The sequence below is a fragment of the Cervus canadensis genome, chromosome X, assembly GCF_019320065.1.
Source record: "Cervus canadensis isolate Bull #8, Minnesota chromosome X, ASM1932006v1, whole genome shotgun sequence".
In the NCBI taxonomy this organism is placed as follows: Eukaryota; Metazoa; Chordata; class Mammalia; order Artiodactyla; family Cervidae; genus Cervus; species Cervus canadensis.
The window spans coordinates 113,332,944-113,349,690 of NC_057419.1; the positions used below are offsets into that span (position 1 = coordinate 113,332,944).

Sequence of the window (16,747 nt, forward strand, 5' to 3'; positions counted from 1 at the left end):
TCTAATACAATATATGACTGACACAGCGTTCCTTCTCTTTTCTCCACAGGGACAGTGCATACCTTTTAAACAAAAACAATAAAACTCAATTCAGGAAATAAGAAATGGAAGGGATCGGTGTCCAGTGAGAAGCTATCTAAGGCCTCTTTCAGGGCTAACAGCCTCTCAATGGTTGGTCTCTGGCTCAGGTATTAAGGTGAGCTGTGCCTAACTCCTGGTTTCTTCCTCAGGGACACAGCCACTCCTTCACTTGCCAGCTTCATGATTCATCCACACCAATAAAACCTGAAGCACATGAGGACCACAACCCCATCTAGTCCACTGGATTACTTTTGAAACATGGATCACTCCATAATCGGGAGCAATGGCACTGGCAGTGGTAAGTCTTTCCCCTGATAGCTCTATTGAGGGGGAGCACTACATTTGCAAATATGACAGTGTAACTTAAATCAGGGACCCACTTCCCAGAAATTTTTCTTAAAATAGAAATGACTGAATCTCTTCTGAAAGCCTAGACCTGTGCCAGGTTAGAGTCCTAGAGCATCACCATGACCATGTGAAGTCGTTCAGTCGTGTCCGACTCTGTGACCCCATGGACCGTAACCTACCAGGCTCCTCTGTCCATGGGATTTTACAGGCAAGAATACTGGAGTGGGTTGCCATTTCCTTCTCCAGGGAATCTTTCCAACCCAGGGATCGAACCCGGGTCTCCCACATCACAGGCAGACGGTTTACCGTCTGAGCCACTAGGGAAGCCTAGAGCATCACAGTAGCTGAATTAAATCCAAATGATGACCACGCCTCACATTTATAAAATGCCTACACATCTATACCCCTGGAGAAGGAAATGGCAACTCACTCCAGTATTCTTGCCTGGAGAATCCCATGGACGGAGAAGCCTGGTGGGCTACATTCCACAGGATCGCAAAGAGTCGGACACGACTGAGCGACTTCACTTACTTACTTACTCACTTACACATCTATACAATGTTTTCTTTACTCTTTACAAAGCACTCTGGGGTTTTTCTCTCATTTGATACTTGAAAGAACACTGGAGTAAGTATGGCAGGTAAGTCCCCATCTCATAAATGACAGTATAAGAGGCAGAATGAGATCAAGCACAAAAAGACTTTAGAATCAGACCTGAGTTCTTATCACAGCTCTTGCACTTCCTAGGTGTGTGACTTTGGGCAAGGTAATCTTTCTAAGCCTCAGTTTCCTCATCTGTAAAAGGAGGATGATCGTGGTGGTTATGACAATTAAATGAGATGACGCATGGAAGCCAAGGTCTTTAATACTCAAAATATGTAACCTGATATTGTTAAATCATTGACAATTTGTGACAGAAGTCAGAACAGATTTCTCAAGTCCACTGGGCCAAGTGGTCAAATCAAACACATGCATACCCAGATCCACAGTGAGACTTTTCTCTCTGAAATGGCAGGCTTTTCTTATCAACTAATCTTGGAAACCAAAATCACCTTTTTGTCTTGATGGAAATTTACAAGTGAATCACCAACATTTCATTTGGTGAAGCACCTGAGGCAGTCAACTTCTGTATGTTGCTTTTCTTAGATTTTTGCCACTTACTGATACAGAACTGTTCATCCTCTTCTGTATTAGCATGGTCACTTCTGCTCCAAGACTCTGTGCAGAAGCATGAAGTTAGGAAAAGGCCAGAAAAGCAGTAACACTGCCAAGGGCTGAAGGGTGGAGTACACAGGGCCAGGCTAGGAAGTTTCAGCCAAGAACTCCCAAGTTCCTTTCCTATGCCCAGACAGAAGAGTTAAACCACTTTTTTTTTTTCCGACTGCCATAGTGTGCGATCACTGATGACACACAAACACAGTAAACTGGTGTTATTTCTCTAGAGAGCAATCTGCTTTGAAAACTCTTTATATGCCTCATTCCGTTTTTGAGAACATTTTCCAAAGAAACCAGCTAAAAAGGACCACAGTGGGTGGGAGCGTGGCAAGCTATATAAGGTTGTTCCAAGCCTTGCTATATATAATGGTGAAATGCTGGAAACCACCCAAATGTTCAATAATGGTAGCATGTAAAAAAAAAAAGTAGAGTCTATGAACCAGATGGAATGTTCTTTAAGCATTAAAATGGTAAGTATGGGGTCTGTGTCAAGTGAAAAAAAGAGATCAAGATGTGATATAGACACAAACATTGCAACTCTGTAAACTCAAAATGTATGTGGACATAAATATCAAGGAAAGAAAATGTGTAATGCATCAGTTCAGTTCAGTTCAGTTGCTCAGTCCTGTCCGACTCTTTGCAACCCCATGAACCGCAGCACACCAGGCCTCCCTGTCCATCACCAACCCCCAGAGTCTACCCAAACCCATGTCCATCGAATCGATGATGGCATCCAACAATCTCATCCTCTGTCGTCCCCTTCTCCTCCTGCCCCCAATCCCTCCCAGCATCAGGGTCTTTTCAAATGAGTCAGCTTTTCGCATCAGGTGGCCAAAGTACTGGAGTTTCAGCTTCAACATCAGCCCTTCCAATGAACACCCAGGACTGATCTCCTTTAGGATGGACTGGTTGGATCTCCTCGCAATCCAAGGGACTCTCAAGAGTCTTCTCCAATACCACAGTTCAAAAGCATCAGTTCTTCGGCACTCAGCCTTCTTTATAGTCCAACTCTCACATCCATACATGACCACTGGAAAAACCATAGCCTTGACTAGACGGACCTTTGTTGGCAAAGTAATTTCTCTGCTTTTTAATATGCTATCTAGGTTGGTCATAACTTTCCTTCCAAGGAGCAAGCGTCTTTTAATTTCATGGCTGCAGTCACCATCTGCAGTGATTTTGGAGCCCAGAAAAATAAAGTCTGACACTGTTTCCACTGTTTCCCATAAAGTGATGGGACCAGATGCCATGATCTTAGTTTTCTGAATGTTAAGCTTTAAGCCAACTGTTTCACTCTCCCCTTCACTTTCATCAAGAGGCTCTTTAGTTCTTCTTCACTTTCTGCCATAAGGGTGGTGTCAACTGCATATCTAAGGTTATTGATATTTCTCCCGGCAATCTTGATTCCAGCTTGTGCTTCTTCCAGCCCAGCGTTTCTCATGATGTACTCTGCATATAAGTTAAATAAGCAGGGTGACAATATACAGCCTTGACGTACTCCTTTTCCTATTTGGAACCATTCTGTTGTTCCATGTCCAGTTCTAACTGTTGCTTCCTGACCTGCATACAGGTTTCTCAAGAGGCAGGCCAGGTGGTCTGGTATTCCCATCTCTTTCAGAATTTTCCACAATTTATTGTGATCCACACAGTCGAAGGCTTTGGCATAGTCAGTAAAGCAGAAACTGATGTTTTTCTGGAACCTTTTAATTTCATTTGCCTTAGCAACTGTGCATGCCACTTTGCAGATATTATTTTAATCCTCCTGACAACTCATCAGCTTGTCAATTTCAACACACAAAAATGACCCCTGCTGGCGTGATAATTTGGATTGTGTATAACAGCTTCTTGAAAACTTTACCATATAGAGCTCTGCCATTTACTAGCTGTGTGACCTTGGGCAAGTCAGTCTCTCCAAGTGGCTTCCTTTGTAAGATGGGAGAGGACAGCTGACTAAATTTTAAATCTCTAAACTCTGGAAATTGAGTGTCTTTGAGGTATGCAAAGAGTCCCAGTTTGAGTTATTCCATCTTTGGCCTTTCCCCAAAGTGTCCCTTCACAACAGATTGTCTTGAAGTGTGATGTAAAATGTCACTGGAGAAAAACAGGACTTTTTGATTTTAAAACTCGACATAATACAAAATGTTACATTACTCTCTGTCATATTTCCATGAATTCTGGGGACCCGGCTGACTGTGCTTCTTCGACCACACACACCCAGAAATTTGGCAGAAGTGGCAGGGAGGGGGAGACGTAGTCAGAAAGAATTTGGGACCAGGCTCAGACAGTGTTAGGGAAAAATGTTGAAATTCTCTGCTGTGGCTTCCTGGAGGCCAAAGGGAAAATAGATTCTGCTTTGTCTTCGGTTAGCATTTAAATAAGCCTCTCACGCCGGAGGCAGCACTTCCCGCGGGTGTCTGCCCGGCCAGCGGAGGTGGGTGGGGCGGTGTGTTTAGCCACGTGACCGGGTTAACCCCTTCTAGACCTTCAAGGCCAATGTGCTTCCCTCTTTGCGATAAACCGCTGCGGCTGAGTATGAGCTTCCGAGGCGGATTCTCATCTGAGGCTGCTTTAGCTTTAGACGACCCTCAGGGGAGATCCTCTCTTCTTCCAAGTGCTTACTTCCAACCAGGCCGTCTCCACTTGTAAGAGGGGACTGCAAGCATCCTAGTGACAGGCATCTCTGTGTTTGGACTGTATCTGCTCCCGCCTTGTACCTTCCCACCGGAAGAGGGGCCTGGGGGAGGGGACGGCTGGATCTGTGACCGCACCAAGGCTTTCTTGCCACCTGAAGGGAAAAGGCCCTACCTTGACCCCGCTTCCCCGCCCCCTCAAGAGCTGAGGGAAGCAGAGACGGAAGGAGGGTGGTAGCAGGAACACAAAGAGTCCTGGCCTTCTGTGAAGCTCCAGTATTCTGATTTAAAAGGAGATTTCTGAATGACTCTCATGTTTGTTCCCCGCCCCCCTCCCCCGCCAACAAGCCCCTTTGTTAGATAGTTCCACACAATTAGTATTCTTTGCATGAAAATTTGATCTCTTATCTCTGCCTGCAAAGCCTTCTTCCAGCAATTGGGTTGCAAAACGCTTGTGCTCTTGGCCTCCTGAGTTCATTCCCCTGTCTGTTACCTGGTGAGACAACTCCAGCGCTCTGGACTCAAATGAAAACTCTGTGCGGAGGAGGATGGGGAGGTGTGAGGGCAGATGAGGAAGAAAAAGCAGGATTAGAAAGCGTGGGATTATCCCGATCTGAGCTGTATTGTATATAGTCATGATTAATAGTATCAGGCATTTTAGGGGATAATTCTTCTGACCTCATAGAATTATTGTCAAAATAAGTGGGACAACGCGGGGAAAAAGTGCATAACACAAAGCCTGGCACATAATGCATGCCTCGGAAATATTAGCTATTGTTATTACTATTATAGCTATTGTTATTATTACTAACATTAGCTATTATTATTACTAACTACTTTATATCTAGCTCATACTGTATACTGAGCATCTGATGCTTTACATCAAGTGGTTTCAAGATTCATAAAACAGTTTTAAGCAATTGTTATCATCCTCATTTTACAGATGAGGAAACCTAAGCACAGGGTCAAAGAGTCTTTAAGTGGCAGGACTGGGAAGCAAGCCCAGACATTTTGAGCTCCAAAGCCCATGCTCTTTTCACCACACGTGCATGCGTGTTAAGTTGTTTCAGTTGTGTCCAACTCTTTGCAACCCCATGGACTGTAGCCCTCTAGTCTCCTCTGTCCATTGGAATCTCCAGGCAAGAATACTGGAGTGGGTTGCCGTGCCCTTTTCAGGGGATCTTCCCAACCTAGGGATTGAACTCGCATCTCTCTGGGAATCCTGCATTGTAGGCAGATTCTCTACTGATGAACGACCGGGTGACAGTGGGCAAAAGGCAAGTTTGGGGACTTCACAAGGTAGCCAGCCAGTCAGTCACTAAATTTCAAATGTTTATATATAGTGGCAGCACTTCTCCCTGAACGAATTTGCTTCAAATATCATTCCCCCTTCTTTAAACAGAGCAAATCCATCCCTGACTCACATATGAACAAAGTCCTTTCACATTTAGAATTTTCTTTCCCCTGCAGTCAGCCCTGTGGTGATTCCACAGGCCTGGGGCCAGATTCCAACTCAGAGTGGAGGATGTGTGAATACCATAGGCTAAGAAAATCGCATGAGACCAACTGACGGGTCCCCAAAGTGCCATCTTACCCAGTTCTTTCCCAGCAGGCTGAGGATTAAGATATAAATGAAACATATGGAGATGGGAAAAAGCATATGTCAGGCCTGCTGTGGCCCACGTTCCTGTTAAGTGCACACCCGGGGTCATTTTTAATCATGAAAACACCATCAAGCAGGCTGCCTAAATATTTCTACAGAACTGAAATTGAAATCAGTGCTTTATTTCTCACACTTTCTTTCTGAAGTCAGCCTCTTCAGCAGTTTCCCAGGGTAGGCACATCCAGAAGGCACCAGAATTTGGCATCCAGGCTCCTCCTCCCAGAGAAAGAAAAGAACTGGGTAGATCCAGAAGACTGAACAATTCCTCCTGGGTATGTTTCAGTTGAATTAATTATCTCCAGCCATAATAATATTGACAACAACAAAAACATATTGAACACAAACCCTCCACAGAGTACTGCTTAGGGTTCTGAGGGTAACACATATATGAATTTACTATCCAATAAATAGCCACCATTTATAAAGCCTGGTTTTAAAAGCCACTTCTTCCATGAAGCCTCTCTGGCTTGGCTGGTGCTTGATCACCTCCTCCATTCCCACCTCCAGATTCAAGTAACAGCTGGATATGGCCCCTCTTTTGGGATTCCCAGGTGGCTCAGTGGTAAAGAACCGGCTGCCAATGCAGGAGGCATAAGAGACATGGATTCAATCCCTGGGTCAGGAAGATCCTTTGGAGAAGGATATGGCAACCCACTCCAGTATTCTTGCCTGGAGAATCCCATGGACAGAGGAGCCTGGTGGGCTACTGTCCATGGGGTCGCAAAGAGTCAGACACAAGTGAAGTAACTTAATATGCATGCTTGGCCACTCTTTAAGCCCCAGAATAGACCACGAGGCACTGTTTTGGGTGGCTGTCTCCTGTTCTGGCTTCTAATACCTCTGGAAAACGCGAGAGAACTCTAGAGTCAGATTATCCTGAATTCAAATCATGTTTCTGTGAAGCGGGGTGAGGGTGGGGGAAAGAGTAGAGATCAAGAGATTGGCTTGAGCCCAAATGTTTGCCTGGTTTTGCTGTTGCAGAATAGGGTTCCTGTGAGGATGTAGTGAGAATTATGTGGAGCAGCAGGTAGGAGCCAACTCACTGGTTCCTTCATAAAAATAACCGTTGTTTAACATCCTTTAAGTGTGTCTTTCATAACTTAGCGGGATCTCCATCTGTTTCCCTCCCATGTCCGTTTCAGTTTCATTGGGAGGATATAGGTCAAATTCCAGCTGGATTACATAGTGGTTCCCAGCACTGGGACTGCAATTCTCACTTTTTTTTTCTTCTTCTAAAAGATTGTGTGGACAGCCTTTCACGGGTGTGCAGAGGAAAGTTCATTAGATAGGGTGCTGGGAGACCTGGGTTCCATCAGCTGTGGGAACTTGCATCAACAAGCCTCTCTGAGCCTCAGGGGAGAATAAGAGGACTCAATGTAGTGGCCTTGATGTTCCTTCCCAGCTCTCACATTCCATGATCTGTCCTCGACACTAATATCTAGAAACTAAAGAAAAGCAATGTCAAGGGAATGTGTCTTTCCCTGAGAGCAGGGAAAGATGTTCTATTTACTTGGCCTCAGAGATAATCTGCTCTTTTCCTCTCCTCCCCCCACCCCCATCTACCCCAGCACTTTAAAAATTCTGGAGGATTTTCTTTTCTAGGGCTTGGATGTCCCGCTGACCCTTAAGTTTTGTTCTATGTTACTGAATCTTTCAGCACAGCTGCGTAGAGAGATGACAACCCATTGGAAGCCTGCTTCGGCTTTTGGCTGCCCACGTGTGCATCCCCACAGACCCATGTGCCTCAGAGCATGTGCACAGAAGTTCCCCTTTGCCCTCTCAGGCCCTTTTGTCTCTAAGAGTACACATTTTCTAAAGAGATCTGTGAGCTGGCCATGAAAAAACAATGAGGCTTACAGTGCAAGCTTTTGGCTCCGCAAGGGTATCAGCCCAGTGACAAACACTTGAGTTCTGCAAAGGGATTCTCAAGAAGAGCCAGAGTTAGGGATAGAATTGTTTAGTCCATTTTCTGACCCTGGGAAACTTTTCCTTCTTGGGTGGCAAGGAGAGGAGATTCTTGTGCATTTCACTTCCTGTGTGTGATCTGGATGTCTTTACCTTCCCCATACCTGTGTTAGCTCCTTTTCAAATGTAGGTATGAATGTGTGATATGGGTGAACTATCCTATGGGGGTGAGGGTGGGGAAGAGAAGGAAAACTGTCTATTCAATGTGTTGTACCACCACACTCTGTCTCAGGAAATTGTGGTACAAAATGCTCTCAGGCCTCCTTGCCTGGCAGCTCAGGGTCTGTGATGTTCCTCCCTCCATTGTAATGCTCACCCCAAGGCCTTGGCCAGACCTTGGCTTTCAGTGAACCCTAGAGCAAAGCATTTGCCTGCCCTTAGTGAACAAATGTCAAGTATCAGGATGTATATGACACTAGATCTGTATTTGAATTTTTAATATTTGTCATCATCAAAGTGTAATGATGATGCTAGATCTGGATTAGAATTTTAAAATATTGATCATCATCAAAGTGTAATGATATTAACCACTCAGGCTGTACTTGACATCACACTAGACATTCGGTACATTTCCTTAGTGGTATATGTTATACAATTAATCATACTTATAGAATCAGAAACTCTGGGAATGGGGCCCAGCAATCTGTGTTTTAATAAACCACCTCAACTCCTCTTTTCCTCTCCTTCTCTCCCATCTGGATTTTACCAAGTTTTAGCTCTTTTAGAAATTCCAAAGTGTCTTTAAAGGGCATTCCTTGATATTTTATGCTTTTGGGCATCCCCTGAAGCTCCCTTTATACTACAGGCCCTCTATTTAGAATGAGAAAACATAGCCCATGTTTGCTCTACTTTATTTGAAGTCAAGCAAAAAAATAAGAACATTTTCTTGCCCTTTAATAATTTTCAGTCTAGACCTTTTCAACACCCCAGTGGCCATTGAAAATATTTTCGTTTCTTCCTCCTTCAGTACTGTGGAGGCTTTCAGTACTCTTTCATTCATTCAAAAAATATTAATTGCAGGATAAACAGTGAAATAGATGTGGCACATTTTCCTTTACACATACATTTTGAAGTCAGCCCTGAGTACCTGGCATTTACAGTCTCAGCTGAGCCTTTCTAAAGGCTGCTTAAGAGAAGTCATATTTATCTCTATTGCCAGATATATATTAAACATCCATTTTCAATGGTTTCTTATTGAATAGTTTGTGTCCATATTATTAAAGACTTAAGAGACTGTCATAGTGGTAACTTGAGTTAAAAGATTTAGTTTTAGGAAGACCTCACCAATGATTAAAAAAAAAAAAGTCCATGTCTAGGGACTTCTCTGGTAGCCCAGGGGTTAAGACTCTCCGAGCTTCCAATGCAGGGGGCTCAGGTTTCCATCCCTGGTCCTGATGGGGAAACTAAGATCTCATGCACCACAAGGCTGAGCCAGAAAAAATAATAGACTGAGTGTGGGGACTGCATCAATGGAGAAGTGAAGACATGGGCTAGGAATTAAAAGTGGACTAGGGCTCGTCATCTGGTAAATTAGAAGACACAGTGGAAGAAGTACTAGATATACATGGCCTTGAATCCTGGCTCTGTCACTTGCTAACTGAGCTAACCCCGGGGAGGTTAACTCTTTCCTTATCTGTAAAATGAGGAGATAACAGAAGCTACATCTTGAAGTGGTGTAAGAATTAGATGAAATAATCCATGTAGAACCTTAAGCACTGTGCCTGTCATTGTATAAGTATTGGACAAATGACATGTTACTATTTACCTGTAAGTATCTAAGACTCTAAGATGCAGCTTCTGCTCCTAGCAGATTGCACCACCACCATGATGCCCTTCCCATCTGAGGTTTGTCTGATCCAACTGACAGTGCTGGCCTCTTCTTCCTCTCCTCAGAAGCTCATGCCCCCCACCCTGGTGATCTCAGGACATGAGAATCAGTCCTCCACCACATCCCAGGAAAGAGCAAGGTCACCCTGGTCCTCAGTGCAAAGGGAAGGGGAAGGGGGGAGTGGGGAAAGGGGACTGAAGGATCATTGGCGGGAGGGGGGGCGGGGGCGGGGTCAGGGCAATGTGCTGCAGTAGGAATTTCGGAGCTGGGAAAGCTGCCATCAACCAAGCAAGAAATGACCAGAGCCTGAGGTGAGCCTGTAACTTAGAGAGAAAAAAAGTGTGGATTTGGGAAAAGGGAGGAAAACGTGTGAGTAGAATTGGAAGAGATGAGTCCAGAATGAAGCAACACTCTTCCCCCTGTATCACAGCCAAGCGGCAATAGATGTGAGACAAGAGTCAGAAATGAGAGGAGAACGAAAATCCAGAGCCCTGACTTTGCTGTATATATGACGGATGAATCTGACAGGCAGTCTAGGATGCAGAGGGACAGTTGTCTCAGGGCTGTGAGGCTTAGCACTCTTCCCACAGGGCTGTGATGGTAGCAGCTTCAATGCAAATTTGTTAGACTTGATAAGTGCACTGTGTGTTAATTACATGTGAATTCAATGTATTAGTAGAAAAAAGTGACAATTCCTAGACCTAGTATGAGTGTGGTTTCTGAATATTTTTCCTGCTGGTGTCGGGTTTAAGGGAAAAAATAGCCAAGTAGGAAAGAAATAGCAGGAATTCAGGGTTTTTTTTTTTGCTCACGGGGGAACACAGGCTTTCCAAACAGGGGCGGGGAGAAGTTAAGTGGCCTGGGTTGTTTCCCAGCTCTGAGTGAGTTGGCTCCAGAACACACTCAATCTCCCCAAGATGGCAGTCTTCAGTTCCAAAATTTTTCTGAGAAATGTACAGACAGTCCTGCGGGGGCTCCTTAGGGAGCTGCTATAGCCCCAAAGACACATCTAAGGGGATCTTCCCTGTCTCTTTCTTTCTTTTTTTGTTTTTTTTTTTTTCCCCTGTCTCTTTCTAGCCAACCAGTCAGGCGCAGAGTAGGTGGTCATAAAAGCTTTTGTTGAATGACTCACCTACTGAACTTTTCACAGTGATCTGTCAAAGATGTTGGAGAAAAAGAAGGGTTTATCTATAGATTAAAAGAGACCTGTTTGTGAAGTTCCAGATAAATTCATCAAAGCTGAATTTCTGTGTAGGTATATGTGCTTTGCTTGTGTCCTAATCATGTGTGTCTTTTTTTTTTTTTTCATGTGTGTCTTAATAATCATGGCTACCATTATGTATATCATGCAGAACACTGGTGTCTCTATACAAGTAGGAGCAGGGCTTCAGGTACTATAATGCCAAAGGTTCCCTGCCTCCCCCCCAAAAAAAACACACACACTAGTATTTTTTCAAATTGAAGTCTAGTTGATTTACAGTATTATTTTTCTCCACCAATATTAAACTACATCTTCACCAACACTTATTTTCTGCTCTTAAATTTTTGTCAAATCTGTAGGTGTAACATGGTATCTTGTGGTTTTCATTTGTGTCCTCTTGAGTGCTTAAGAGTTTGAGAATCTTTTTTTATGCTTATTGCCCATTTGTGTCTTCTCTCCTGTGAAAGGCTTGCTTATGCCTTTTGCTCACTTTGGGGGGAATTGCCTTTTTCTTAAATATTTTTTAGATCTTTATGCATTCCGGATAGGAATCGTTAATGAATATTATATATGTAATATATAATTATGTATCTGGAGTGATTAACATCAGTAAGTCCTCTCCTTCACTTTAAAGACCTAAAGACACTCTAAAGGTAATTCACACAACTTTGAGGCCTAACAGTGTCACGAATTAGTCTACACAGTTTTAAGAAAATCTTTCCTTGTGATCAAGCCCCCTAGAGCCTCACAGGAACCTCTTTCTTCCCCCAACCTGGGCCTTCGCGTCGTGTTTCAAAGACTAGCAAACTCAAGATGCAAGCGCACCAAAGAGGCACTCAAGAAGAGCCCCATGAGTGAACAAACCAATGAAGGGAAGAATGGTTCTGCGTTGTTAGGTAAAGTGAGGAAAAAAGGAATGTTGGATGGCTGATGATCGGTCGGCCGCCAGGACACACGGTGCGGGGAGAGCAGGGGAAGTAAAAGAGTGTCTTTACTTACACCTGGTCGTCGCCGCCTAGCGGCTCACAACTTGGTGCGCAGAAGGCAGCGCTGAGCGGTCGCGGGTCCGAGGTGGGCGTGGCGGCCCTTTGGGCCCCGCCCCTTCCCGCCCCCCGACGACGCCACGGCACCGGCTCCGCAGCGGCCGCGCGAGAGCCTGCGCACTGGGGCCCCAGCGCGTGTAGCGGCTCCCGGCTCGGCTGCTCCGAAGATGGCGGAGCGCGCCGGCGGTGGCACATCCTTGAGGGGACTGCGCGAACGGATGGGTGAGCTGGTCGGCGGCTCCCGAGGGTGCTCGGGCCCGTGCGGGACGCGGGCTTCCCGCGGCTTCGGGGACCGTCGGAGCGGCGCGGCTCGCGCCAGAGAACTTGACTCCGGAGTCGCCTCACGCGCCGTCGGGTCATCCCCTCACCCGCGTCGGAGCGCCCTGGGACGGGACGGGTCGCCGAGAGGGGACGCGGGCGGGAGGGGAGACCAGCCCAAGTCCTTCAGCCCGCGCGGTCCAACTGCCACTGCCGACGGCCGCACCCCCTCCGGCGGGCGGGGCGCGAGAGAACTAACGGGCGCTGCTGGCGCGGGAGGGCGGGCGCCTAGCACCCCGGAGCCCGAGGACAACCTCGAGCCCCGCCTGCCTTCGGGGGACGGCGGGTGCCGGGACGGCCCTCTCGGCTCCGGGCAGCCCTGGAGATTTCCCTCAGCCCTCGACGCTCGCGCTTTCTTCGTCTTCCACAGTTGGAACCCCGGGCTCTCCGGAGACTTGACCTCCCGCACCCTTCTGGTTAGGATCTGGTTAAGGTCCTGTGAGGAGGGGGCCGTGAGGGTCTTGATTTGCAATTTGGGATGAGACTTGCCCCCATCCCCCGCTCCTCTTGGCTTGCCTCCTGTAGCACGTGATCGCCAGGATGTCACCTTCCGTGGGACGTCTTGCAGACCCTAGGTTGAACTGAACGAAACTCGGCGCTTCTGGGTGCTTTCTTCTAAACTGGTCCCATCAGCAAAGAAATTTGTCTCCTGAATTGCTTATTTTATAAAATTTGGCAGCGCATGGCTTAGCCCAGGAGACTGCTCCAGTGCTTGAGCTAGTACATGTTGCTTGTGGGAGGTTGCTTTTAGTACTCGAGCTAGTTTCTTCCTATATGAGCTTGAGTAAAACAGTCTTATTGATTTTATTGAAGTCCTTCGGGAATTTTCCAATTGCAGTTAAGAAATTAATTTAGACTGGCTGCAATTGGAAGGGTTTGTGTTACTTTAGAACGCTTTGAATTAACTCCCCAGAGACTATGTCAACAGCAAATACACTTTCATTATTGCACAAGGAGAAAAACTCTTCTGTCTCTAGCTTATTATGGTTCACCTACGGGGAGAGTTTGCAATAAATTCAGATTGTTTTATTGCTTATTGGCACCTAAGGTTCTCTGACATTGACTTACTTCACTGATTTAAACTAACCAGCATTCTGGATAACACCCCCCCCCCAACGTATTTTTATATTGAACATTGCAAAGTATTTTTAAAATTTTACATGGGACAGTTGCTTGAATTCACAGTATTTCAAACCAAAAACTTGAAAGCGAAATAAAAAAGGCTTAACTCAGAACCCTAGTTGACATCTTTGCTGTCCATTTCATATTAGGAATGAAAGCATCACATATTAAAGTTTTCAGAGGATCACCTTGATTAGAAAGAACTTCATGGTCACAGCATTTTCCTGAGGGGACAAAGGGTTAATGAAATGTGCTGCCACTTTGTGGCAATTGCTTCTTTTCTCTTATACAAGTGAATAAACTTGTATAACAGTGAATAAACTTTGTTGCTGTTTTAGGCAAAATTCCCTGAATCCCCCTTATTTTTGTTGTTTCCTGATTGCAGATTTCTTCGGTTTCTTTTTTTTTTTTTCTTAATATTTTCTCACCCTCTCCCTGGCCTAATGACATGCAAACTTTAAGTTAATAAGGTCATGAACAGAGAGCCTTGGTGTGGGTGGGACGGATCTGCAGGGGACCACACCACTCCAAACTACTCAGCTTTGAAGAAGGATGGATTCCAGGACTGGGCCAGCAACTGTGTGGGAAGGCTCAGGGACTGGGTTGCTGGAAGACAGTCTGCTGCTAGATACCACTGGCAGCCTACGCTTTGAAGGCTGCATCCAGCAGGAGCTCAAGACTTGTAGTAATTTACCTCTTTTTATTCTGTTACCCAAACAACAGTGAATAGCACTGTATTCGTTCATCTGTAGCAACTTGGTTTCATGGTATGTGTGTTTCTTGCCACAACCATAGCCCTTAAAATAATTTTAAAAAAATCTTTCAATCATTTTTTTTTTTTGCAATCTATGCCCTTTGCTAAGTAATAAGAAATACTATTTCACTAGTTTATGTGATTTAATGTTTCCAGTTAGTACCAAAGAAAGGTCATGGAGAGGTGGGGCTATAAATTTTACGTGGAACTTTGTGATGTCAAGAGTAACAACTGTGGCAGATAGTGTAGAATTGCTAATAAGTATTGGGATGAATATTTCTCATTGATATCTCACCCATTTTGCGGTGATCGTGCTTGGGTGCAGATTTAGGAAGATTATTACCATTCTTGAAATAACTGTCTTAGAAAAATGTTCTTCCTTTCTTGCATTTTGCTTGCCCTAGTAGAGCAGAACCCTTATGACACAGATTTTGTGTGTGTTGAGGAAGGAGGTTTAGGAGAGAAGCAGAAATTTTCTATGTTGAAGTCAGTAATGACCTAAAATGCCTTATGTCCAGAAGGGGCCTCAAAATTTCAATGATATCTTTAAAAAATCTATCAAGTGTAAAACATTCTTTAACTTTGGCCTTCTAGTGGCACCTATTTTTGGTTCATTTTATTCTGAGGCTTTTATTGGGTTAGATAGCTGGAATGATTTTTATTTTCTCCTCATAGAAGGAGAATGGCAGAGTTCCCTGGTGGTCCAGGGGTTAGGACTCTGCTATCACTGCTGAGGGTTCAATCCCTGGTTGGGGAACTAAATTGCCACAAGCCTTGAGGTGCCACCAAAAAAAAAAAAAAAGAGAATCATTTTCTTTTTGTATTGTCTTTTACACATTTTCTTAAAACTTAGGCTTTTCTTAGCCACAGCATAATAGTGATTTCTTAAAAAAAAAATAAAGTAAATGCTTTATTTTAAAATAATTTCCATTGCTGTATTTCCAAAGTATGTTTTATACCAAAACCCATATATTTCATTTACTTATTGTTGAATAAGTTGTATACATTTAGATCTTAATTCCTTCATTGTGGTATTTTAAAAAGAAGTAACCTTAAAAGTAGCTGAAGTAAGAGTATTAGACTAAGTCATATAAAAGTTGATATGGGTTTTGTACAGTCTGGTCCTTCATAATTATGTAATATTTCAAAGTAAATTTACAATTGAAGTAAATTCTGGCTTTACTAGTTCCTATCTGTGTGATCTGGGAAATTTATATTTAGCTTCAGTTTGCTCATCTGTAAAGAAAATAATGAAGAAAATAATATCCACTTTATAGGATTATTATGAGAATTAAATGAGGTAATCAATGAAAACAGCTTCATAAATGGTGAAGTGATATACATTACTCATTATGGCAATTTATTGGAAATACAGATTAAGATTAATAATTCAGTTTTAGTAATAATATCTGCATGTTTTCTTATTTAATCTACAGGCAGAAAGTAACTTTTAACTTTAATTTGGAGTTTAGAGTTAGTATATGAACTATAGAAATACTCTATTGCACCTGTTACTTTAAAGTGAATTAAATTCCTCATTGAATAGAGTTGAATAAAATGTTCATTTTGTTAACTCCAGACATGGAGGCTTTCGTCTAGTGTCTGGACATTTTTAGAGCCTGTCCTTTTGGTGAATGTATTTCTGTCAGTAGGAATTTGGAAGTAAAAATCAGATTTGAGGGACGTTCCCTGACTGTCTAATGGTTAGGATTTGGCACTTTCACTGCCATGGCCTGGGATCAATCCCTGGTCAGAGAACTGAGATCCCGCAAACCAACCTGTGCAGCCAAAATAAAAAAAATTAGATTTGATATTATAATCTGTATATGATGTGGTCCATTATTGCCACAACAACTACTTTTAAGTTTACTTGTGATTAATAAGATCTTTAAATCTGGTAAGATTGTACATTTTGAGGGAAATTGTCCTTATGGCCAACTAAATTGTGCCAAAATATGGACTTTCCTTAGGACTTTTAAGCAGGAAAACTGAACATGCAAAAGCAACAGTGGTTTTCTCTATGCTCACATAGAAATGTGAGTGGAAGGGGGGTGTGTAGGATGGTTTATTTAACTTATAGACTATATAAGAGTTTTAGTACACCAGGACTGAAATTGAGAGAATAATTGTGGTCCACAAAATTGATAAATTACTGAAGAAGTTTATAACTGAAGAAGTTTAGAAGAGTCTAATCTTCAATTCAAATTTAGCTAGATCGTGGATTATCTGAGCTGTTTGGTCTCTGGGATTAAAAAAAAATCATTTCCCCTTTTGAAATGGTGGTCTCTATGGCAGCAGTTGTGTCACTTTCAGGGTTACTCTGTAAAATGGCTCCCAGATATCTTTCATCAGTGGCAAGTAACATCTCAAAGTTCATTCATTCTGAGTACAACCACAGACCCTCTAGTCTCTTATTTTAACTGCCCATCTTCAACTGTTCTATGTTTTTCTTAATATGTAGAGACCAGAATTGTATGCAGTATCACAGGGGCATGTTTCCTGTGCTTTTATACTAGGGTAGAAGGGAGTTTTCAGTGTTATTCTCCAGCTCCTTCCTGAAGATGCCTGCTACTGTGAGG

The 16,747-nt window shown here is 43.7% G+C and overlaps 1 protein-coding gene across 8 annotated transcripts in view; it reads left to right on the forward strand.

The window, feature by feature from the left end:
* The first annotated feature begins 230 nt into the window (after positions 1-230).
* Positions 231-16,747, forward strand: part of MAP7D3 (MAP7 domain containing 3) — a 50,197-nt gene continuing 33,680 nt past the window's right edge. For 7 of the 8 annotated variants that reach the window (XM_043459644.1, XM_043459648.1, XM_043459646.1 and 4 more), the window contains exon 1: positions 12,057-12,196. In XM_043459644.1, the coding sequence (XP_043315579.1) occupies positions 12,142-12,196 (55 nt within the window). In that variant the 5' untranslated portion in view covers positions 12,057-12,141. Of the gene's footprint in view, positions 380-12,056; positions 12,197-16,747 lie in introns of those variants that run through there. The other variant, XM_043459647.1, reaches the window with a different exon arrangement.